General features: G+C 43.2%; 1 protein-coding gene across 1 annotated transcript in view; it reads right to left on the reverse strand.

The window, feature by feature from the left end:
• Positions 1-10,629: 10,629 nt before the first annotated feature.
• Positions 10,630-25,464, reverse strand: part of eif4e2rs1 (eukaryotic translation initiation factor 4E family member 2 related sequence 1) — a 46,543-nt gene continuing 31,708 nt past the window's right edge. Inside the window, exons 5-7 of the mRNA XM_028564193.1 lie at positions 21,763-21,915; positions 19,426-19,562; positions 10,630-10,778 (exon numbers count right to left, since the gene is read on the reverse strand). Coding sequence (XP_028419994.1) covers positions 10,739-10,778; positions 19,426-19,562; positions 21,763-21,915 — 330 coding nt within the window. The 3' untranslated portion in view covers positions 10,630-10,738. The remainder of the gene's footprint in view (positions 10,779-19,425; positions 19,563-21,762; positions 21,916-25,464) is intronic.

Consider the following 25,464-nt stretch of genomic DNA (forward strand, 5'->3'; position numbering starts at 1 on the left):
CCTTGAAACCTGAAACAGAACAGGAAGTTGATTTTATATATATATATATATATATATATATAAACTGACTAAATTACATATATACTGACAACATTACATATAGTCAGAATATATATATATATATATATATATATATATATATATATATATATATATATATATATTCAAGATTTCAGGTTTTATTTACAGTATGTCTAAGGAAACAGCACTATTGACTAGCACTAGCAATACCTAGCAATACTAGTAGAGTGTCAGTGTTCCAGATTTAAACATTTAGTCAGTTTAAAGCATTCGAGTCACGCTGGGTGGAGACTCAGTGATTCACATGTTCATGACCTTTCTGTTCAACTTTCCTTGTTTGTCCTAAAGATCAGATCAAACATTAGAAACATTAGAAACATTACAAACATGTAGAAGGGTTAGCTTTGGGTTAAAGCGGGTTGGGATTAGAAAATTAAAAATGTATTTGAGTTCTGAGTTTGAGGCCTGACTCTAGGGGGCGTCTGTCACCATATTCATGTCCTTGAGTGCCAAGAAAGGCGCCTTTAAATAACAGTATTATTATTATTATTATTATTATTATTATTATTATTATTATTATTATTATTATATTCTGCTGCATGTGATGATGTGATTATTTGTAAGGAAGATTTGCTGATAACTCTCTCTGTGCTATTAGCGCGTCTTCATTTTAGTTTCAGAGCAGAACTGTCATAAATAATGTTTGAAGAATTATAGTTTAGTAGTAGTATATATATATATACACACCTAGGCTATATTATAAGAGAGGGCACAAAAGGCTGAGGTCAAAAGGCAGAGGTTTAGTGTGTGTGTGTGTGTGTTTATCTGTGTGTGTGTCTGTGTGTGTGTGTGTTTGTGTGTTGTGTATAATCCAGGTTTGAAGTGTATTTTTAGTGCTGCAGCAGCTTCTTTCTTCAGCTCAGGATTTAACCCTTGGCTCATTCATCCCGATGGTCACCATAGCAACTGTCAGACAGTCTGTCCTTATCCAGAATCAAGATTTAAATAGAATCAGTACTCTTTGTTACGAATGCTTATGCTGCAAGGTTAGGGTTGTGCCACTAACCCCAACCCCGAAACACAGCTGATACCGGGTGTGCAATCCAAGGCCAGAGTACGGTTGTCAGAGTGCAGAGTACAGCAAGCAAGACGCAGCAATCCCCTAAAATATCCCCCGGGCTCTGTTCAGCACGTACACGCAACATTACAAGCCGAGACCCCGGTATGGCGTCTGTAGGAGTAAAACCATTTAGAGGATTGTAGAAGAAGTCAAGAGAATTAGGGTTAGCAGCTGGAATGATCCAACCCTTTCACCCCCACTAACCCAATAACAAGCTACTCTTTATGTCTGTCTAATGCTAACGGGAGCTTTACACACATTATCAGAGCTGAATATTTGGGTTTGGGGTTTCACTCATCAACATTTAAAAATGTTGACAATCTGGTTCTTGTAGCACACCACAATCAACTTCATTAAAAAAAAGTAATTCAAACAACAACAAAGTGGCTAGTGAAATGCTGAGTGGCAAGTAACTCAAAGTCTGCAGAGGAGGAATATGGAAGTTACTTTCCCTTTAAGGAGACCACAAGGTTTGGCTGACACATTTAATCCAATCACCCCCCCCCACACACACACACACACACATATATTATATATACAGTCCCCTCCAAAAGTATTGGAACGACAAGGGAAATTCCTTTGTTTTTTTGTTCCCTGAAGACATTTGGGTTTAAGATCAAACGATGAGTTTGAGACAAGAGTTCAGAATGTCAGCTTTTATTTCCTGGTATTTACATCTAGATGTCTAAACAACTCAGGACATACCACCGTTTGTTTGAACCCACACTTTTTCAAGTGAGCCAAAGTATTGGAACATGTGACTGACAGATGTTTCTTGTTGCCCAGATGTTGCCTTTTAGGTTGATTGTTCAAACATTAAATAGCTCTGCATGGCTAGTCTAAGTTTGTATTCTTGGTTTAAACCTATAAAGACTGCATTTCTTATTAAAGAGGATAAACCAACATGAAGACCAGAGAGCTGTCTATGGGAGAAAAGCAAGCCATTTTCAAGCTGAGAAAAGAAGGAAAATCGACCAGAGCCATTGACAATGATCCTTGGGCAATGTCCTGAAAAAGAAAGAAACTACTGGTGTACAGAGCAACAAACGTCCAACAGGTTGGCCAAGGAAAACAACAGTAGTTGATTACAGAAATATTGTGAGAGCTGTGAAGAAAACCCCAAAAACATCAGTAAGTGACATCACCAAGGACCTCCACAGTGCAGGGGTGAAGGTATCCCAATCCACTGTTGGAAGAAGACTCCAAGAGCAGAAATATAGAGGCCATACCACAAGATGCAAACAATTCATCAGTAGTAAGAATCAAAAGGCCAGATTGGAATTTGCAAAGAAGTTCAGAGATGAGCCACAAAAGGTCTGGAACACAATCTTATGGACTGATGAGACCAAGATGAATCTCTACCAAAGTGATGGAAAGGTCAAAGTGTGGAGGAAGAAAGGAACTGCTCATGATCCGAAGCATTCAAGCTCATCTGTGAAGCATGGTGGAGGTCATGTCATGGCTTGGGCGTGCATGGCTGCTTCTGGAACAGGCTCATTCATATTTATTGATGATGTAACTGATGATGGTAGCAGCAGAATTAATTCAAAAATTGTTACTGTGATTGGATTAAATGTGTCAGCCAAACCTTGTGTTGATTCACAGTTTCCGGCGGTGATCCACAGACATGTGATAACAGATGACCTCTAATACCAAACAAACTGGAACACGCATTAGCTCGCAACATTTCCGCAACCCCACCACTCTTACCTATCCCATCCGTTCCACACACACCCAACACCTTGTTGCAGGTGGCCTATGGAATTGCCAGTCTGCCACTCGCAAGACTGAGTTCATCTCTGGCTTTGCCAGCCTGAAATCCCTTGACTTCCTGCTCTCACTGAGACCTGGATTACACCAACCAACACATCCACCCCTGCTGCTCTCTCTTCTGCCTCCTCTTTCACCCACACACCCAGACCCACTGGGAGAGGTGGAGGTACAGGCCTCCTCATTAACACCAAGTGGAGATTTTCTCTCTACCCACTGCCACAGTTTACTCCACTCTCTTTTGAACTTCATGCTGTCACCATAACACATCCGGTACAACTAGTAATCATTGTTATCTACCGCCCACCAGGTCCTCTGGGGGAGTTTCTGGAGGAGCTGGATGTCCTTCTTTCAAAAATCCCTGAAACTGGTCCCCCGCTGGTACTTCTGGGCAACTTCAACATCCAGACAGAGAAGTTAGCTGCCTTTCTACATCTTCTCTCTTCTTTTGCCCTCTCACTCTCTCCTTCACCACCCACTCACAAAGCTGGCAACCACCTAGATCTCATATTCACCAGAAACTGCTCTACATCCAACCTCACTGTTGAGAGATATCTCAGACCATTTCTTCATCTATTACTCTCTACCACTCTCCCAAGCTCACAACCCTATCTCAAGAGACACCGTACCTGTCCGCCGTAATATTCGTTCCCTCTCTCCTTCTCTGGTGGCATGTGCTCTATCTACCCTCCCTCCATCTGACTCTTACTCATGTCTCCTAACGCTGCCACAGACACTCTACTCTCTACTCTATCCTCCTCTCTCGACTCTCTCTGCCCTCTTACTTCACGACCGGCTCGTAAGTCCTCCCCAGCGCCATGGTTATCTGACTCGGTACGTGCTGAAAGATCAACTATACGGGCAGCGGAAAGGAAATGGTGGAAATCTAAACACCCAGATGACCTGCTTACCTATCAGTCTCTTCTTTCCTCCTTCGCTGCCTCTATTTCTGCAGCAAAAAGCTCCTTTTATCAAACCAAAATTGAATCCTCTTACTCAAACCCCAAAAAACTTTTTTCCATCTTCTCTAACCTGCTAGATTCCCCCAGTCCACCTCCTCCCTCCTCCCTCCTACCAATCCACTTTGTCAACTACTTTGTAAAAAAGATAGATGACATACGCTCTTCATTCTCCACCACACCTTCTGAAATCACCTTACCATCCATCACACCCAGTACTCTTTCCTCTTTCACCCCTCTATCTCCAAATCAAATTCTTACTTTGATTACCTCTGCCCGCCCAACCACCTGCCCCCTGGATCCTATCCCTTCTCACCTTCTCCAGTCCATTGCTCCTGACCTTCTTCCTTTCCTCACTCATCTCATTAACATCTCCTTGTCAACTGGCTGTTTCCCCAATGCCCTCAAAAAACCAACACTCGACTCCTCTGATGTAAATAACTATAGACCCATCTCTCTTCTTCCATTTCTATCTAAGACTCTTGAGCATGCCATTTATAATCAACTCTCTACTTATCTCAACCAGAACAACCTTCTTGATCCCCACCAGTCTGGCTTCAAGGCTGGTCACTCAACAGAAACCGCCCTCCTTGCTGTCACTGAGCAGCTTCACATTGCTAGAACAACCTCTTTCTCGTCCATCATCATCCTTCTGGACCTTTCTGCTGCCTTTGACACAGTGAACCACCAGATCCTCATTTCAACACTCCAGGATCTGGGTGTTTCAGGCTCTGCGCTCTCATTGCTCACATCTTACCTGGCAGACTGAACCTACCGGGTAACTTGGAGAGGATCTAGCTCAGAACCTTGACCACTCAAAACTGGGGTTCCTCAGGGATCAGTCCTGGGTCCCCTCCTCTTCTCTCTGTACAACAACTCTCTCGGGTCTGTCATTCAGTCGCACAGCTTTTCTTATCACAGCTACGCAGATGACACCCAACTATTTCTTTCCTTTCCTGAGTCTGACACTCAAGTAGCAGCACGTATCTCGGCCTGTCTGACTGACATCTCTTCTTGGATGTCCACTAATCATCTGAAACTCAACCTTGACAAGACTGAGCTCCTTTTCCTTCTAGGGAAAGGCTCTCCTACCCAGGACCTGACTATAACAATCAACAACTCTGTAGTAGTCCCCACCCAGACTGCTAAAAACCTGGGTGTGACACTTAATGACCAACTCTCCTTCACTGCTAACATCGCTGCAACCACCCGATCGTGTAGATACATGCTACATAACATCAGAAGGATACGTCCCCTTCTAACGCAGAAGGCGGCTCAGGTTCTGGTTCAGGCTCTAGTCATCTCACGTCTAGACAACTGCATCTCCCTCCTGATTGGCCTGCCTGCATGCTCCCTCCTGATTGGCCTCCCTGCATGTGCCATCCGGCCCCTGCAGCTCATTCAGAATGCAGCAGCTCGACTTGTCTTCAACCTCCCCAAGTTCTGTCAAACTACACCGCTCCTCCGCTCTCTTCACTGGTTACCAGTGGCTGCCCACATCCGCTTCAAGACACTAGTACTCTCATACAGTACACTAGTACTCTCATACAGTACACTAGTACTCTCATACAGTACACTAGTACTTACATACAGGGCCACAAACGGATCAGCCCCAGCTTACATCCAGGACATGGTCAAACCATATACACCAACCTGCTCACTTTGCTCTGCATCAGCCAAACTGCTTGCTGCCCCCCCACAGCGAGGGAGAACTAATCACTCAACCAGATCCAGACTGTTCACTGTCCTGGCTCCTAAATGGTGGAACGAGCTTCCCATCGACATCAGGATGGCTTAAAGCCTACACATCTTCATCCGAAGTCTAAAAACACATCTCTTCAGAAAAATAAAAAAAAGTCTTGAACCTGCACTTTCATGTCTCTTTGTAGCTTAGCTTATTTAAAGCTAATGTACTTGCACTTACTACTTTTGGAGTTTGGACCTTCTCAGTTGAATGCACTTAATTGTAAGTCGCTTTGGATAAAAGTGTCAGCTAAATGACATGTAATGTAATGTAATGTAACATCCCACCAGAAATATTTTCTGTTGGACTCTGGGCTCATCACACATTTAAGGTTGATTCTTTAACTATGGTACTTTTCTTGTCCCTGGGTGAAATAATAAAAACTAAAAAACATTTCTTTTTTGTTTTTGTCACAATTACTTCATCCTAAGGGGAACTTATAAAAAATGTATCATGGCTCAATTATTCTTTTTATTATATAAGGCCTTTTATGCATGGTTTTTACTGTTTTCACTCTGTCCCTAAGCCAGAATTTGCATCTTTAACCTTGCTTAATTCTAAATTAAATATTTAAATGATGTAGATTTCAAGTACAAATGCTAAAATAACGTCTATTTCAATTATACATATTATATATTGCCATATTTATTCACATTTTCCTATATTTGTCATAAGTAGAACCCTTGTCCCTTGGGCTTACTGTCATTTCCACCACGATGTACAAAACAGAATCCTGGGATCATTGTTTTAGGTTTGTGTACTTAGTAACCATAGCAACAGAAACTCCACAGTGCAACACATGGTTGGATGAAATGGTGTCGTGTACAGGGGGTAATGCAAAGTAGAAAAATCAAGGTAAATATGAGTAAAACTGAGAGTATGTTTCTTGGTCGTCATTTCCAAACAGCTCATATTTCACATGGATGTAAAAATAACTGGATAAATTTAATTTAATAATGTGTAATTTGTGTATATTTAATGCTAACTCTAAAACTAATATTAGCAGGCTAACATAGCATGATATTTTAGAGGGAAAGGGGGGAAATGTGATTTCCACCACAGTTATTTCCACCACAGTGTTCATTGTGGTGGTAAAGACACGTTGTGGTGGAAATGACATTGTGCTAAACAGCAAATTATTTGCGCTATAATACTAAAACTAAAACATTTAAATTCAAAAACAGTTAAATAAAACATAGCTGAACCTCTGGCCCATATGCAAGTTTGACAGATACAGTATTTAGCAAATACAATGTCTATTTAGTCAGATTCAACTTGTTATTCCACATGATAACATACGTTTGACAATACATGGAATTACGACATAAAACACATGACAGTAACATATAAAGAGGTGATAGAATGATTATATAGAGTATTTCACACTGTTCCTTGAGGTCTCCTAATGGGGTATGTAACATTGGTTGGGCTGAAAATGTCCCAGGTGCTATCCGTAGGGCCCGTATGCATCCCTGTGGAATGTCTCTATTCGGAACAACAGCTTTTCTTCCAAATATGCTCCTGAATATTTAGATGAGTTGCACGCTGATTGGTTGAGGAACCACATACACATACATTGGAGATGAGACAGCGGGTCTGAGACTTTTTTATGCGAGAAATCAACTATATATAGCAGAAATATCGGCCGTTTTTTCGAAAATTGATGGCTAATTGCAAATTTGGTAAGATGTGTCTGACTTCAGGATCTCCACACAGTCTGCCTCTGCTCTGCTTCATACCCAGGGGAAGTCACCGTTTCTGGGTTTCTGGACTAGCTGGCCGGCTGAATTTCGTCACACCACATATATTACAGCTACCATAAGGTCTTACCAAACTAACGCTTAAGTCTGATATTAATTTAATGCATATTTGTGAATTTGAGGGGTTTCGTTAGCTGCTAGTGTCCCTTCAATCCTATGGGTAAAGATCGCGGCAAGCTGCGGAGCTCTGTCAGGGCCTCGGCATTTAGTAGTCCAGTAACCCAGAAACAGTCACTGTGAGCGGGTATGGAGCACCGCGGGCTGCCGGCCGTGACGGAGATCCATCTGTGAGGACACGCCGGGCGCCGGGGCAGCACCGGGCGCTGTCACGTTAGCCTGCTGAGCTACTGCTGAACTCCAACACAGTCAGACAAAATTTGCAATTAGCCATCAATTTTCGTAAAACGGCACATATTGGACCTCTATTGATTTCTTGCATAAAAAAGTTCCATAAGTGAATTTAGTAATTAAATAGCAAACGAACAATATATACAATTTCTGAGATCTGCGTGACCTAGATTCAGAAGACTAACTGATCTCAGATCAGTGGTGTAGCCTATGTAAATGTTGGGGCGTGACTGAGACTAAAGCCAAATAAGGAGGAGCCACATAGTTGACGTCAGCTATGAGCTTTGTTGAGATTTGCCCGTTTTCAGCAGCAGTTTCAAATTGTGAGATTCGTACTTAGTTTGCTGTAGTTCAGCATGTAGAAAACAGTCAAGAAATTATGTGCTGACTTTTAACACAAATTCCTGTTTATTTTATTTTTTGGATTGCTTTTAATTTAAAAATATTGGTGATATGTTTTTGTTCACTAATGCTGTTGCTTATTGATTTGCTTTGGTTCACCACATAGAGTAGTACAAAAATAGTTTTTAATTGGAAGTTGCCTATCTATGTCATTCCCGCCACACACATTTTAAAGTAAAACAGATAAAAAACGTACAATCAAGCCAACTATATTCAGTGACAGTTGTGCAGTTATGGGTAAGATATGTGTATACACTTTGAGAAATACATGATTTTGAGCTATGATAAGTAAATGAAATGTTCAGTGACCTAGTTTTTAACTGTTTTTAGTGTAAATATTGTAAAATCTTTATAGTTACATTTCTGAAAAATAAATAAATTACAAATTTGAACAGAGATGTGTGTGCTATTTAATCAAATACATTTATAACAGAAGATATTTCATTATTTTATCTTAAAAACACGTTTTGTTATGTGATGGAAATTACCGTTTTCTTGGACTGTCAGATAAAAATGGTAAAAAATATATATTATTCAATACAAATCATCACAGCCAACTTCAGGGAAAGTTTCTAGACATATTGAGAAACCAACTGAGACTTAAAAACTGTTCATCGAGCTCAAAGAGTACCATAGTTGAAGAATTACCCTTAAACATCTCAGCTAATTTAAACAACCTAAACACACACACACACACACACACACACACACACAGTGTGTTTACCTTCTGTCTCACAGATTCATCTGTCCAAAGAAAACCACCAGTTTCAGTTGATTAAAGAAAATAAATCCTCAAACGAACACCGCGCCGCAGAAAGTGCTGATGATCTCGAACGAGAGAGACACACACACACACACACACACACACACACACACACACACACACACACACACACACAGAGTCAGAGGCTTAAGTTAATCTCGTTTAGTGTTCAGAGTCTGTGTGTGTCTCTGTGTGTGTGTGACCTTTTCTGTTGAATCTCTCAGAGGTCGTTTCCTCAGACTCCATGAAGTTTCCTGGCTGATGACATCATCCACCTCTCTGTGATGTCACAGATTAAGTCAAGCAGGCAGTTGGTTGTGTGTTTGAGCTGATATTACCTTTACCTTTTGAGTTCAACAGTGAGACGGCTGAGGGTATGAAGGAGGGTTTATTCTATTGATATCTAGTATATATATATATATATATATATATATACTAGATATACACTGCAGGGCCACAGCCCAATCTCCATGTTACTACAGGACTACTTCTCCATGTTCCTTCAGTTCTGAGAGGATATGTTGGTCTGATCTGGATTAGATCTCCAGCTGGTCTGCAGTCAGGAATAGAGACAGGATTAACCCGGCTCTACTCGGAGCCATCTGAAGGAAAGGACGGAGTCCCAGAGAGAAGTGCCTGCCTGGGTCAGAACCACACACACACTAACACAACATGGAAGAAGGAACTGTAGTTAGGCAGTTAGACATGCAGGTAGTCTATGAGACACCACAGACCGATCAATAACTGTTAACGTGCTGATCAACATGCTACAATATCTGTTAAATTAAATTAATCTGGACTCAAAACATTACAGATCAAAACAGAGTTATGGAACCATTTTTATCTGTAAATATTGATCTCTTAGCTTTGTTTTTATTGTCTTTTAAATAATATTTATTTTACATTATCTGCAACTATTTGTTTGGACTTGGCCCTGTAAAGTACTTTAAATGTGTTTAGTGTTGTAATATATGATGTTAATAGTATCAGACAGTAGTATAATAGTATATAATAACAGTAGTTTGAGTTGAAGGAGTGCAGCTCTTCAGCCACCAGAGGGCAGGGTAGTATAATAGTATCAAACAGTAGTATATTAACTAAGTAGCTAGTAGTATATATATGGGTTAGTGCAGCTCTTCAGCCAGTATCTATAATAGTATCAAACAGTAGTATATTAACTAAGTATCTAGTAGTATATAATAACAGCAGTATGGGTTAAAGGAGTGCAGCTCTTCAGCCACCAGAGGGCAGCCTTGTTTCTGAGTTCATCATTTAAAGGTATAGTCCGTAGTTCCTGTCACCACCAGGAGGAATTCTAAGTAATGACAAAACTATCAGCGTGTCCTCATGACACCTTAACCCCCCCCCCCCCCACACCCACCCCCACCCCTCCACCCAGTTGCTAGTAGCCAAGGAGAAAACAGAAATCAACAGAAATTCTGTTTTATTTTACACAAATAAAGCAAAAACAGTGAAAATGAGAAACTCTGGAGGCTGACAGAGACCAGCACACTCTCCTGATCTACACATCAGTCTGGATTCAATTCACTTATTATTCAGCTGCCGATCAATAATCAATCAAACAATAAAATACTTCAGTATACTATATCAAACTACTTCAGTTCACACACACACACACACACACACACACACACACACACACACACACACACACACACACACACACACACACACACACACACACACACACACACACACACACACACACACACACACACACACACACACACACACACACACACACACACACACACACACACACACACACACACACACACACACAGCAGAGTGTAAGGATGGTGATCTGCGTCCTGATTGGTCAGGAGGTCTTCAGAGGGAAATCTTTGTGTTTCTGAAGCTCGAGTTGTCCCTGAAACACACAAACACATTTAATATGTTAACGTTTCATATTTAAACCGTCAGCTGTTTGTAGATCATCGTTCTGACAAAGTTAATCAAACTGGGTGTAAAATAATAAACCAAAATGAAAAATAAACGATGCCTCACTAAAAAACGTAACTTAGTTTCACTTCAGCTGTATTAGCTGTAACAATTAACTCTTAGAATCAGCAGTCAGCAGAAAAGGTTTAACCTCCCATTCATCCGTAAAGATCCGACCACGTAGGTCTCATTCCCACGACCCTTATATGTTGTGGATGGACATCGTGGAATCTGATTGGTCAGGTGTTGTCTAAAGTCGACTGATGGTCATGTTTAGGTTCTCCAGCCAGACTAAAAGATGAGACTCGTCCAGCGCTATCAGCTGTTTCCTGTTTAATAACTTTCTGATAAAGAGGCAGAACCATCTACAGCTTAGTTACAGGAACTCAGGTACTACTATTACTCTAGTACTACTACTGTACTATTCAGAGTTCAGACTTATTTTCAAAATATTTTCCGTGTTTAAAGGGTAACTTGTGTTTGTATTTAACCTGGCCCCCATGTCTCCATGTTTCTGGGTCAGAGTGACTGATGGATCAACAACCTCTGAAACTGGTCCAGTATTGAGAGAGATGGAAACAAGATCCTATAGAAGTTAACCTGTTAAAATCCTTTTGCCTGATCCTATAGAAGTTAATGGGACAATGCTGCAGCTTGGATCTACCTTCACAAAACTTCTGTTGTTGCTGTTGACAGACTCAGATTAATATTCTGAGTGTCTGACAACATTATGGGATGGATTTCTAACGAGGTGAACGAACCCACGCTGACCCACTCTGGTTCTACCCACGCTGACCCCCTCTGGTTCTACCCACGCTGACCCACTCTGGTTCTACCCACACTGACCCACACTGACCCACTCTGGTTCTACCCACACTGACCCACACTGACCCACACTGACCCACTCTGGTTCTACCCACACTGACCCACTCTGGTTCTACCCACACTGTCCCACTCTGGTTCTACCCACACTGACCCCCTCTGGTTCTACCCACGCTGTCCCACTCTGGTTCTACCCACACTGACCCCTCTCTGGTTCTACCCACACTGACCCACTCTGGTTCTACCCCACTGACCCACACTGGTTCCCCCTCTGGTTCTACCCACACTGACCCCCCTCTGGTTCTACCCCCGCTGACCCCCTCTGGTTCTACCCACTGACTGGTTCCCCCTCTGGTTCTACCCACACTGACCCCCTCTGGTTCTACCCACTGACCCCCTCTGGTTCTACCCACACTGTCTCGGCCTGTCTGACCCACTCTGACCAGATTTACCAGTAATCCCAATAAGAACTTTGCATGCTGTTGAGAAAGTCAAGCCTCCGTAACCACGGAGAGCAGTTATACACCATCGCTCCTACACCTGGAGCTACAGTGTGGAGTTGACACAGAAGCATAAAACAGCCTTAGTGGTCTTTACAGTTAAGTTTAGCTGAGAAAAGGTAGTCTATGTCCAAAATGTTCCTCTTCTGGGATGTACAGTATGTCTTTTCGCTGGATGTCGGTCCCCTTCCTCTGTCTCTTTGTAGGGGTTCTAAACTCTGGTGGATTTGTGTGACTATTAGTATTATAGTTTAAGTAAGAATATGTTTCCTGTATCATCTACATTTATAGAGTCACTGTTTGACTTCCTTATACATCCATAGAATAAAAAACTAAAAGATTATTCTTTATAAGGTCATATTACACAAACTACCTCCAGATGTCTGTCCTCTACTGACTCCTCTATCAGACACACAGACAGACTATGTCCTCTACTGACTCCTCTATCAGACACACAGACACACTATGGTCTCTACTGACTCCTCTATCAGACACACAGACAGACTATGTTCTCTACTGGCTCCTCTATCAGACACACAGACTATGTTCTCTACTGACTCCTCTATCAGACACACAGACAGACTATGTCCTCTACTGACTCCTCTATCAGACACACAGACAGACTATGTCCTCTACTGATGTTCTCCTCTATCAGACACACAGACACACTATATGTTTCTCTACTGACACTCCTCTATCAGACACACACACACACTATGTTCTCTACTCTATCAGACTCCTCTATCAGACTATCAGACAGACAGACTATGTTCTCTACTGACTCCTCTATCAGACAGACTATGTTCTCTACTGACTCCTCTATCAGACACACAGACTATGTCCTCTACTGACTCCTCTATCAGACACACAGACTATGTCCTCTACTGACTCCTCTATCAGACACACAGACTATGTCCTCTACTGACTCCTCTATCAGACACACTATGGTCCTGGACCAGGACTGGGTTTGGGGCTTCCTCCTCTCCACCTTAAACTATTATTATGTTATTAGTATGAAGACTATCTGACCTCTGAATGGAAACCTCCTGGTACTGAACACTGAGCTTTCAGTCTGGTTCTTCTTTTATATTAAACTCTTCATGCTGCTGTCTCAGCCAGGACTCTCTTTTAAAGAGATCCTGAATCTCAACCAGACTACCCCCCCGGTGGTTATTAATAATCATTTATTAGTTTATGTATTAAAGGGGGAGGAGTCAGAGTCTCAACAAGAGTATCCCCCCCAGTGGGTTATTAATAATCATGTATTAGTTTATGTATTAAAGGGGGAGGAGTCAGAGTCTCAACCAGAGTATCCCCCCCGGTGGGTTATTAATAATCATGTATTAGTTTATGTATTAAAGGGGGAGGAGTCAGAGTCTCAACCAGAGTATCCCCCCCGGTGGGTTATTAATAATCATTTATTAGTTTATGTATTAAAGGGGAGGAGTCTGAGTCCCTCAACCAGACTAGGTCCCCTAAAGGTGGTTATTAATAATCATGTATCAGAGTTTTCTGTATTAAAACATCACACTGCTCAGAGTCTGGTAACTGATGAGTCATCCCAGCTCTGTTGATTATTAAGGAATCATTTATTAGTTTATGTATTAAAGGGACTTTCCAGAGTCTGAGTCCAGGTGAGACACCTGAGCAGGTCTAAACAACAAAGGAACAGAGATACCGTGATGAACCTACAGGTCAACAGAGATCCTTCTGTCTCTCTGCTGTTCAACATCAGATGCTGCTCCTGGTAACTGACAGGTCATCAGCAGCTCTGTTTCTGATTGGCTGCTGAAGGAACTGAACTGGGAGTCAGGTGAAAGGTCAAAGAGTCAGGACTAAACAACTGCTGAACAGACGCTGCGTTCAGGTGACTACAGGTCAACAGAGACCTCAGGAACTAAACAACAAACTGCTGAACAGAGATGCTGCGTTCAGGTGACTACAGGTCAACAGAGACCTCAGAGACTAAACAAACTGCTGAACAGAGATGCTGCGTTCAGGTGACTACAGGTCAACAGAGACCTCAGGAACTAAACAACAACCTGCTGAACAGAGATGCTGCGTTCAGGTGACTACAGGTCAACAGAGACCTCAGGAACTAAACAACAACCTGCTGAACAGAGATGCTGCGTTCAGGTGACTACAGGTCAACAGAGACCTCAGGAACTAAACAACAACCTGCTGAACAGAGATGCTGCTGATCTCTCTCACCAGCCTGTCTGCTGCTCTTATCTCCTCTCGGGTTAATAAAGTCTAAACTCAGACCTGGAACCTGTTTACATCATATTTATCACACAAGTTACAATGTCTTCACCCTATTGTTATTATTACACACAGGCCTGAACACTCAGTATCTCTACATGTACTAATGGAGAGATATCAGAGTGGGGGGGCCATGCTCAGTACCTCTACATGTACTAATGGAGAGATATCAGAGTGGGGGGCCATGCTCAGTACCTCTACATGTACTAATGGAGAGATATCATGCTCAGTACCTCTACATGTACTAATGCCATGCTCAGTACCTCTACATGTACTAATGGAGAGATATCAGAGTGGGGGGGGCCATGCTCAGTACCTCTACATGTACTAATGGAGAGATATCAGAGTGGGGGCCATGCTCAGTACCTCTACATGTACTAATGGAGAGATATCAGAGATGGGGGGTCATGCTCAGTACCTCTACATGTACTAATGGGAGATATCAGAGTGTACTAATGGGGGGGCCATGCTCAGTACCTCTACATGTACTAATGGAGAGATATCAGAGTGGGGGGCCATGCTCAGTACCTCTACATGTACTAATGGAGAGATATCAGAGTGGGGGGCATGCTCAGTACCTCTACATGTACTAATGGAGAAATATCAGAGTGGGGGGGCCATGCTCAGTACCTCTACATGTACTAATGGAGAGATATCAGAGTGGGGGCTGCACATGCTCAGTACCTCTACATGTACTAATGGAGAGATATCAGAGTGTACTAATGGGGGCCATGCTCATGATACCTCTACATGTACTAATGGAGAGATATCAGAGTGGGGGCTGCCCATGCTCAGTACCTCTACATGTACTAATGGAGAGATATCAGAGTGGGGGGGGCCATGCTCAGTACCTCTACATGTACTAATGGAGAGATATCAGAGTGGGGGGGCTGCCCATGGAAAGGCACCCCGAACAGTTCAGTGCCTTGCTCAAGGGCACATTGGCAGTGCCCAGGAGGTGAACTAGCACCTCTCCAGCTACCAGTCCACCACCATACTTTGGTCCGTACAGGGACTTGAACCAGCAACCCTCCGGTTCACAACTCAACTCCCTACGGACTGAGCTACTTCCACCTCTAAACTAAGGTAGTAGTAGTCTGTGTGGGTCTTGTACTCCATGATGGAGTTGGTCACAGTAGTACTACAGTAGTAGTAGTAGTAGTATAGTAGTACCTGAAGCTGTCTGTGTGGGTCTTGCACTCCATGATGGAGTTGGTCAGTAGTAGTACTACAGTAGTAGTAGTATAGTAGTACCTGAGGCTGTCTGTGTGGGTCTTGTACTCCATGATAGAGTTGGTCAGTAGTAGTACTACAGTATTAGTAGTATAGTAGTATATGAGGCTGTCTGTGTGGGTCTTGTACTCCATAATGGAGTTGGTCAGTAGTAGTACTACAGTAGTAGTAGTAGTAGTAGTAGTAGTATAGTAGTACCTGAGGCTGTCTGTGTGGGTCTTGTACTCCATGATGGAGTTGGTCAGTAGTAGTACTACAGTAGTAGTAGTAGTAGTAGTAGTATAGTAGTACCTGAGGCTGTCTGTGTGGGTCTTGTACTCCATGATAGAGTTGGTCAGTAGTAGTGCTACAGTAGTAGTAGTAATATAGTAGTACCTGAGGCTGTCTGTGTGGGTCTTGTACTCCATGATGGAGTTGGTCAGTAGTAGTACTACAGTAGTAGTAGTATAGTAGTACCTGAGGCTGTCTGTGTGGGTCTTGTACTTCATGATAGAGTTGGTCAGTAGTAGTACTACAGTAGTAGTAGTAGTATAGTAGTACCTGAGGCTGTCTGTGTGGGTCTTGTACTCCATGATAGAGTTGGTCAGTAGTAGTACTACAGTAGTAGTAGTAGTACCTGAGGCTGTCTGTGTGGGTCTTGTACTCCATGATAGTTGGTCAGTAGTAGTACTACAGTAGTAGTAGTATAGTAGTACCTGAGGCTGTCTGTGTGGGTCTTGTACTCCATGATAGAGTTGGTCAGTAGTAGTACTACAGTAGTAGTAGTAGTAGTAGTATAGTTGTACCCCTGGCTGTCTGTGTGGGTCGTGTACTCCATGATAGAGTTGGTCGGTAGTAGTACTACAGTAGTAGTAGTAGTATAGTAGTACCTGAGGCTGTCTGTGTGGGTCTTGTACTCCATGATAGAGTTGGTCGGTAGTAGTACTACAGTAGTAGTAGTAGTATAGTAGTACTTGAGGCTGTCTGTGTGGGTCTTGTACTCCATGATAGAGTTGGTCAGTAGTAGTAGTAATATAGTAGTACCTGAGGCTGTCTGTGTGGGTCTTGTACTCCATGATGGAGTTGGTCAGTAGTAGTAGTATAGTAGTACCTGAGGCTGTCTGTGTGGGTCTTGTACTCCATGATAGAGTTGGTCAGTAGTAGTACTACAGTAGTAGTAGTATAGTAGTACCTGAGGCTGTCTGTGTGGGTCTTGTACTTCATGATAGAGTTGGTCAGTAGTAGTAGTAGTAGTAGTATAGTAGTACCTGAGGCTGTCTGTGTGGGTCTTGTACTCCATGATGGAGTTGGTCAGTAGTAGTACTACAGTAGTAGTATAGTAGTACCTGAGGCTGTCTGTGTGGGTCTTGTACTCCATGATAGAGTTGGTCAGTAGTAGTACTACAGTAGTAGTAGTAGTATAGTAGTACCTGAGGCTGTCTGTGTGGGTCTTGTACTCCATGATAGAGTTGGTCAGTAGTAGTACTACAGTAGTAGTAGTAGTAGTAGTATAGTAGTACCTGAGGCTGTCTGTGTGGGTCTTGTACTCCATGATAGAGTTGGTCAGCAGTAGTACTACAGTAGTAGTATAGTAGTACCTGAGTCTGTCTGTGTGGGTCTTGTACTCCATGATAGAGTTGGTCGGTAGTAATACTACAGTAGTAGTAGTATAGTAGTACCTGAGGCTGTCTGTGTGGGTCTTGTACTCATGATTGGATAGAGTTGGTACCAGTAGTGGGTCTTGTACTCCAGTAGAGTTGGTCAGTAGTAGTACAGTAGTAGTATAGTAGTACCTGAGGCTGTCTGTGTGGGTCTTGTACTCCATGATAGAGTTGGTCAGCAGTAGTACTACAGTAGTAGTAGTAGTAGTAGTATAGTATTACCTGAGGCTGTCTGTGTGGGTCTTGTACTCCATGATAGAGTTGGTCAGTAGTAGTACTACAGTAGTAGTAGTAGTATAGTAGTACCTGAGGCTGTCTGTTTGGGTCTTGTACTCCATGATAGAGTTGGTTGTAGTACTACAGTAGTAGTAGTAGTATAGTAGTACCTGAGGCTGTCTGTGTGGGTCTTGTACTCCATGATAGAGTTGGTCAGTAGTAGTACTACAGTAGTAGTATTATAGTAGTACCTGAGGCTGTCTGTGTGGGTCTTGTACTCCATGATAGAGTTGGTCAGTAGTAGTACTACAGTAGTAGTAGTAGTAGTATAGTAGTACCTGAGGCTGTCTGTGTGGGTCTTGTACTCCATGATAGAGTTGGTCAGTAGTAGTACTACAGTAGTAGTAGTATAGTAGTACCTGAGGCTGTCTGTTTGGGTCTTGTACTCCATGATAGAGTTGGTCAGTAGTAGTACTACAGTAGTAGTAGTAGTAGTAGTACCTGAGGCTGTCTGTGTGGGTCTTGTACTCCATGAGAGTTGGTCAGTAGTAGTACTATAGTAGTAGTAGTATAGTAGTACCTGAGGCTGTCTGTGTGGGTCTTGTACTCCATGATAGAGTTGGTCAGTAGTAGTACTACAGTAGTAGTAGTAGTATAGTAGTACCTGAGGCTGTCTGTTTGGGTCTTGTACTCCATGATAGAGTTGGTCAGTAGTAGTACTACACAGTAGTTGTAGTAGTATAGTAGTACCTGAGGCTGTCTGTGTGGGTCTTGTACTCCATGATAGAGTTGGTCAGTAGTAGTACTACAGTAGTAGTAGTAGTATAGTAGTACCTGAGGCTGTCTGTGTGGGTCTTGTACTCCATGATAGAGTTGGTCAGTAGTAGTACTACAGTAGTAGTAGTATAGTAGTACCTGAGGCTGTCTGTGTGGGTCTTGTACTCCATGATAGAGTTGGTCAGTAGTAGTACTACAGTAGTAGTAGTATAGTAGTACCTGAGGCTGTCTGTTTGGGTCTTGTACTCCATGATAGAGTTGGTCAGTAGTAGTACTACAGTAGTAGTAGTAGTATAGTAGTACCTGAGGCTGTCTGTGTGGGTCTTGTACTCCATGATAGAGTTGGTCAGTAGTAGTACTACAGTAGTAGTAGTATAGTAGTACCTGAGGCTGTCTGTGTGGGTCTTGTACTCCATGATAGAGTTGGTCAGTAGTAGTACTACAGTAGTAGTAGTAGTATAGTAGTACCTGAGGCTGTCTGTGTGGGTCTTGTACTCCATGATAGAGTTGGTCAGTAGTAGTACTACAGTAGTAGTAGTATAGTAGTACCTGAGGCTGTCTGTGTGGGTCTTGTACTCCATGATAGAGTTGGTCAGTAAAAGTACTACAGTAGTAGTAGTATATAGTAGTACCTGAGGCTGTCTGTGTGGGTCTTGTACTCCATGATAGAGTTGGTCAGTAGTAGTACTACAGTAGTAGTAGTATAGTAGTACCTGAGGCTGTCTGTGTGGGTCTTGTACTCCATGATAGAGTTGGTCAGTAGTAGTACTATAGTAGTAGTAGTATAGTAGTACCTGAGGCTGTCTGTGTGGGTCTTGTACTCCATGATAGAGTTGGTCAGTAGTAGTACTACAGTAGTAGTAGTAGTATAGTAGTACCTGAGGCTGTCTGTGTGGGTCTTGTACTCCATGATAGAGTTGGTCAGTAAAAGTACTACACAGTAGTAGTAGTATAGTAGTACCTGAGGCTGTCTGTGTGGGTCTTGTACTCCATGATAGAGTTGGTCAGTAGTAGTACTACAGTAGTAGTAGTAGTATAGTAGTACCTGAGGCTGTCTGTTTGGGTCTTGTACTCCATGATAGAGTTGGTCAGTAGTAGTACTACAGTAGTAGTAGTATAGTAGTACCTGAGGCTGTCTGTGTGGGTCTTGTACTCCATGATAGAGTTGGTCGGGAGGTTCAGGACTCGTCTCAGCGTGTCTCTGATTCTGGACGTCGTTGTCTGGTCGTTGGACGTCCTGTTCCAGATAGACAGGATGTCCTCCTGAGAGACAGACAGGTAGACAGACAGGTAGATAGACAGGGAGAGAGACAGATAGGTGGAGAGACAGGGAAAGAGACAGACAGGGAGAGAGACAGACAGGGAGAGAGAGAGACAGGGAAAGAGACAGAGGGAAAGAGACAGACAGATAGATAGAGACACAGACAGGGAGAGAGACAGGGAGAGAGACAGACAGGTAGAGAGACAGACAGGAAGAGAGACAGGGAAAGAGACAGACAGATAGAGAGACAGACAGGGAGAGAGACAGGGAGAGAGACAGACAGGTGGAGAGACAGGGAGAGAGAAAGTTTGTAATAAAAAACAAGCACATTGTCTTTGCTTCTTTACTGACGGGAGTTTTGCATTATTTCTAGGGCTGGGCGATAAAACGATAACGATATATATCGCGATAGACACGTAATCAATATCAATAGAAAATGCGGTCGATAAAACGTTCGATAACTTGTTTTTCTTCATCAGAAGAAACCAGAGATTGTGAAGCAAGTTTGGTTGCATGAACAAAGGCACTCACTCTCTGGCAACCTAGCAACGTGGGGAGTGACACTCTAACAGCCAATCATGTAACAGTATCATGTTTGGCACCTTACTAAACACTACAAGCAGCAGACCACCCATGGAGAGGTACAATCAGCAGACCACCATGGAGAGGTACTCTGCCTCAGCACCTTACTAAACACTACAAGCAGCAGACCACCATGGAGAGGTACTCTGCATCAGCACCTTACTAAACACTACAAGCAGCAGACCACCATGGAGAGGTACTCTGCATCAGCACCTTACTAAACACTACAAGCAGCAGACCACCATGGAGAGGTACTCTGCATCAGCGCCTTACTAAACACTACAAGCAGCAGACCACCATGGAGAGGTATTCTGCATTAGCACCTTACTAAACACTATAAGCAGCAGACCGCCATGGAGAGGTACTCTGCATTAGCACCTTACTAAACACTACAAGCAGCAGACCGCCATGGAGAGGTACTCTGCATCAGCACCTTACTAAACACTACAAGCAGCAGACCACCATGGAGAGGTACTCTGCATCAGCACCTTACTAAACACTACAAGCAGCAGACCACCATGGAGAGGTACTCTGCATCAGCGCCTTACTTAACACTACAAGCAGCAGACCACCATGGAGAGGTACTCTGCATTAGCACCTTACTAAACACTACAAGCAGCAGACCGCCATGGAGAGGTACTCTGCATCAGCACCTTACTAAACACTACAAGCAGCAGACCACCATGGAGAGGTACTCTGCATCAGCACCTTACTAAACACTACAAGCAGCAGACCACCATGGAGAGGTACTCTGCATCAGCGCCTTACTTAACACTACAAGCAGCAGACCACCATGGAGAGGTACTCTGCATCAGCACCTTACTAAACACTACAAGCAGCAGACCACCATGGAGAGGTACTCTGCATCAACGCCTTACTAAACACTACAAGCAGCAGACCACCATGGAGAGGTACTCTGCATCAGCGCCTTACTAAACACTACAAGTAGCAGACCACCATGGAGAGGTACTCTGCATCAACGCCTTACTAAACACTACAAGCAGCAGACCACCATGGAGAGGTACTCTGCATCAACGCCTTACTAAACGCTACAAAGAAATAACGAAGGCAGACATGTCTGTCCAGAAGCCAGGTTACCAACCTAGCACTAAACCTGCAGAAAATAGTTTCTCAGGTTTCTTATATTTAACATTTTGCACTATTTTATGACACTTTATGAAGCATTTCTTACTTATTCTTTAATTTTGCACCTTAATGTTAAGAGGTAATTGTTAAGTGTTCATTATGATTTTAGACCTGTTTACATTTTAATTATTTGAGTGTTTTCCATGGTTGTGTTGACATTCCTGCTTTATAACTGAGGGGATTATAATCAGAGGAAGGTTAAGTTTAAAATAAAAATGTTTAAATTTAATATATATTTTTCTCCTGGTCCTTATTTTAAATAGGTCATAAAAAATATCAATAATTATTGATATCGACCGATATGAAACACTTATATCGCAATACAGTTTTCAGATATATCGCCCAGCCCTAATTATTTCCCGTACTCTACTCTACTGTACGTACTGTACGTACATACTCTCTCCGTGGCAGTATAACTGCAGTAGATCTGTAGTAGTATCACAGTAGTACGCTAGTAGTACTGCAGTATATTACCTGGAAGCGTATGGAGACGACAGCTCCACAGATCTCCTCCCCCACCATGAACTGCTCCCCCAGCATGGCCAGGATGATGTTCTCCCAGAACCGGCTTGCTAGACCCTTACGCAGTCGGATGATCCACTTCCCCCCGCTGCGGTTAGACTCATCCTGAAGACAGACAGGTCAGAGAGAGAGACAGGTTAGAGACAGACAGGTTAGAGAGAGAGACAGGTTAGAGACAGACAGGTTAGAGAGAGAGACAGGTTAGAGAGAAAGACAGGATGATGTTCTCCCAGAACCGGCTCGCTAAACCCTTACGCAGACGGATGATCCACTTCCCCCCGCTGCGGTTAGACTCATCCTGAAGACAGACAGGTTAGAGAGAGAGACAGGTTAGAGACAGACAGACAGAAAAACTTCCCCCCCACTGCGGTTAGACTCGTCCTGAAGACAGACAGGTAAGAGAGAGACAGGTTAGAGAGAGACAGGTTAGAGAGAGAGACAGGTTAGAGACAGACAGGTTAGATACAAACAGGTTAGAGAGAGACAGACAGGTTAGATACATATATTCAGACATCTTTTCTTTGTGTTATTAGTGTAGAGGGGAGTTTACTGTAGCCTGGTCCTACCAGACTCTGGTCCATTAGCCCGGTCCTACCAAACTCTGGTCCATTAGCCCGGTCCTACCAGACTCTGGTACTCTAGCCCGGTCCTACCAGACCCTGGTACACTAGCCCGGTCCTATCAGACTCTGGTACATTAGCCCGGTCCTACCAGACTGTGGTACATTAGTCTGGTCCTACCAGAGTCTGGTACGCTAGCTTGGGCCTACCAGACTCTGGTACACTAGCCTGGGCCTACCAGACTCTGGTACACTAGCCTGGTTCTACCAGACTCTGGTCCACTAGCCTGGTTCTACCAGACCCTGGTACACTAGCCTGGTCCTACCAGACTCTGGTACACTAGCCTGGTCCTACCAGACTCTGGTACACTAGCCTGGTCCTACCAGACTCTGGTACATTAGCCCGGTCCTACCAGACTCTGGTACACTAGCCTGGGCCTACCAGACTCTGGTACACTAGCCTGGTTCTACCAGACTCTGGTACACTAGCCTGGTCCAACCAGATTCTGGTACACTAGCCTGGTTCTACCAGACTCTGGTACACTAGCCTGGTTCTACCAGACCCTGGTACACTAGCCTGGTCCTACCAGACTCTGGTACACTAGTCTGGTACTACCAGACTCTGGTACACTAGCCTGGTCCTACCAGAGTCTGGTACACTAGCCTGGTTCTACCAGACTCTGGTACACTAGCCTGGTCCTACCAGAGTCTGGTACACTAGCCTGGTCCTACCATACTCTGGTACATTAGCCCGGTCCTACCAGACTCTGATACATTAGTCTGGTCCTACCAGACTCTGGTACATTAGTCTGGTCCTACCAGACTCTGGTACACTAGCCCGGTCCTACCAGACTCTGGTACATTAGTCTGGTCCTACCAGACTCTGGTACACTAGCCGGGTCCTACCAGACTCCGATACATTAGTCTGGTTCTACCAGACTCTGGTAAATTAGCCTGGTCCTACCAGACTCTGGTACACTAGCCTGGTCCTACGAGACTCTGGTACACTAGCCTGGTCCTACCAGACTCTGGTCCACTAGCCTGGTTCTACCAGACTCTGGTACATTAGCCCGGTCCTACCAGACTCTGGTACATTAGCCTGGTCCTACCAGACTCTGGTCCACTAGCCTGGTCCTACCAGACTCTGGTCCACTAGCCTGGTCCTACCAGACTCTGGTACATTAGCCCGGTCCTACCAGACTCTGGTACATTAGCCCGGTCCTACCAGACTCTGGTACATTAGCCCGGTTCTACCAGACTCTGGTACATTAGCCCGGTTCTACCAGACTCTGGTACATTAGCCCGGTCCTACCAGACTCTGGTACACTAGCCTGGTTCTACAAGACTCTGGTACACTAGCCTGGTTCTACCAGACTCTGATACATTAGTCTGGTTCTACCAGACTCTGGTACACTAGCCTGGTCCTACCAGACTCTGGTACACTAGCCTGGTCCTACCAGACTCTGGTACATTAGCCCGGTCCTACCAGACTCTGGTACACAACCCTTCTTGAGGCTGTCCAGAAAAGATTCAACACCATCGAGAATGAGCGCTTGGATGCAGTTGCCACTCTTTTAGACCAACGATTCAAAGACCGGTATGTCTAATATTTTCATTTAAAGTCTATATTATAAACAACATTTTGAAATGGTATTTTGGATAACTAGATATTGCATTATTATTGATTACTATTGAATTAATATGTTACCACTAAAAGCTACTATAGAGGAGGTTGTTATATTACACATTAAGGCGAGACACTACAGGTGAATAGGGAATGTTTTTTAACTAGCAGATATCACCATGACACTCTGCCAGTTGATTACTTACATTAAGATGAGAAAAAAATATATTACAAGTTTTCTGTAATTTAATGTTTAAATATGCAAATGATGCATTATCTAATGAAAAACGCGCTAATTTGCATATATTTTAAAAACGAAATCTGAGTATTGGATAAAGCCACGTTCAAAATTATTTTTTCATTGTGTTCACATATTAGATGGGAAAAAAAATTACAGAGGGATTTATGGATATCTACTTTTGTTATCCTGTAAATCAGAAGATACTGTCAATAGCCATAAAAAAACGATTTTTGCCATGTTTTTTGGAATTTAATGTTATATAAATCAGGCTAGGAATAATATATTTACAAATCCCTCTGTAATTGTCTTCATAATATAACTAGGTACAAGACTGGAAAGTGTGGTATATAAAGGTGCTACTGAAGTGGAGATTTTGTTCTTGGAGTATGAGAGAAAAGTCATTTTGAGAAAACGGGCTTTAAAGATTTTTATAGCAAAATTCCACTAATTTCTAATAAAAGCCATGAATTACAGACACATATCCCTTCAGGTCCAAGTAAGATCCATGTATCACACTGTTTAACATCCACAACTCATTACTGCTTCATCCATCACTGATCATAACATCCAAAACCACACATCAACATGGCCTTCAACTGAAGACCATTACATCACAAACTTCAAACTGGCAGAAAACAACCATCACACAGCCTGGTTCCCCCAAGTTAGTTTACAGTCTCCATATCCATGCCAGCACCATATGTAGGGCCCTCCTCCATCTCCTGATGGTGTCTTCTCACTATTCTGGCTGTGCTTATACTCTTAAGGCTCCACTTTGCACTGGTGTAATGGACACTATTGGCTTTTGAGATCCTAACCATGTCATCATCCTTCATTGCATTAACCGTCTGTGCTCTGAAGCCACAATTTCTCCATCACAGCCAGCAGGGCAGAGACACCCTCAGTGGATGTAGAAATAGCCTTCATGGCTGCAGTTTGTGGACACTGGGCCCATATAACCAAGTTCAGGCGTGCTTTGTCATTCTGAGGGTCTCCATGCTGCTCTGTCACTGGACATCTGGTGATACACAGGGATGAGCTTCTTATGAATCATTCAAAAGACCAATATTTAGAACATTGGAGAAAGGAAACAAAGAAGACTAAATTGTTATTAGACACATTATATTCACACTGTCAGAGATACGAAGAAGAGACGGATCCTGACTAAAGGCTCAGTGACCACCAACTGGGTCAGACAGAGATGACCTTCCTCCTCCACTGGGAAAAAGT

Source organism: Perca flavescens, chromosome 19 (assembly GCF_004354835.1).
Source record: "Perca flavescens isolate YP-PL-M2 chromosome 19, PFLA_1.0, whole genome shotgun sequence".
NCBI lineage: Eukaryota > Metazoa > Chordata > Actinopteri > Perciformes > Percidae > Perca > Perca flavescens.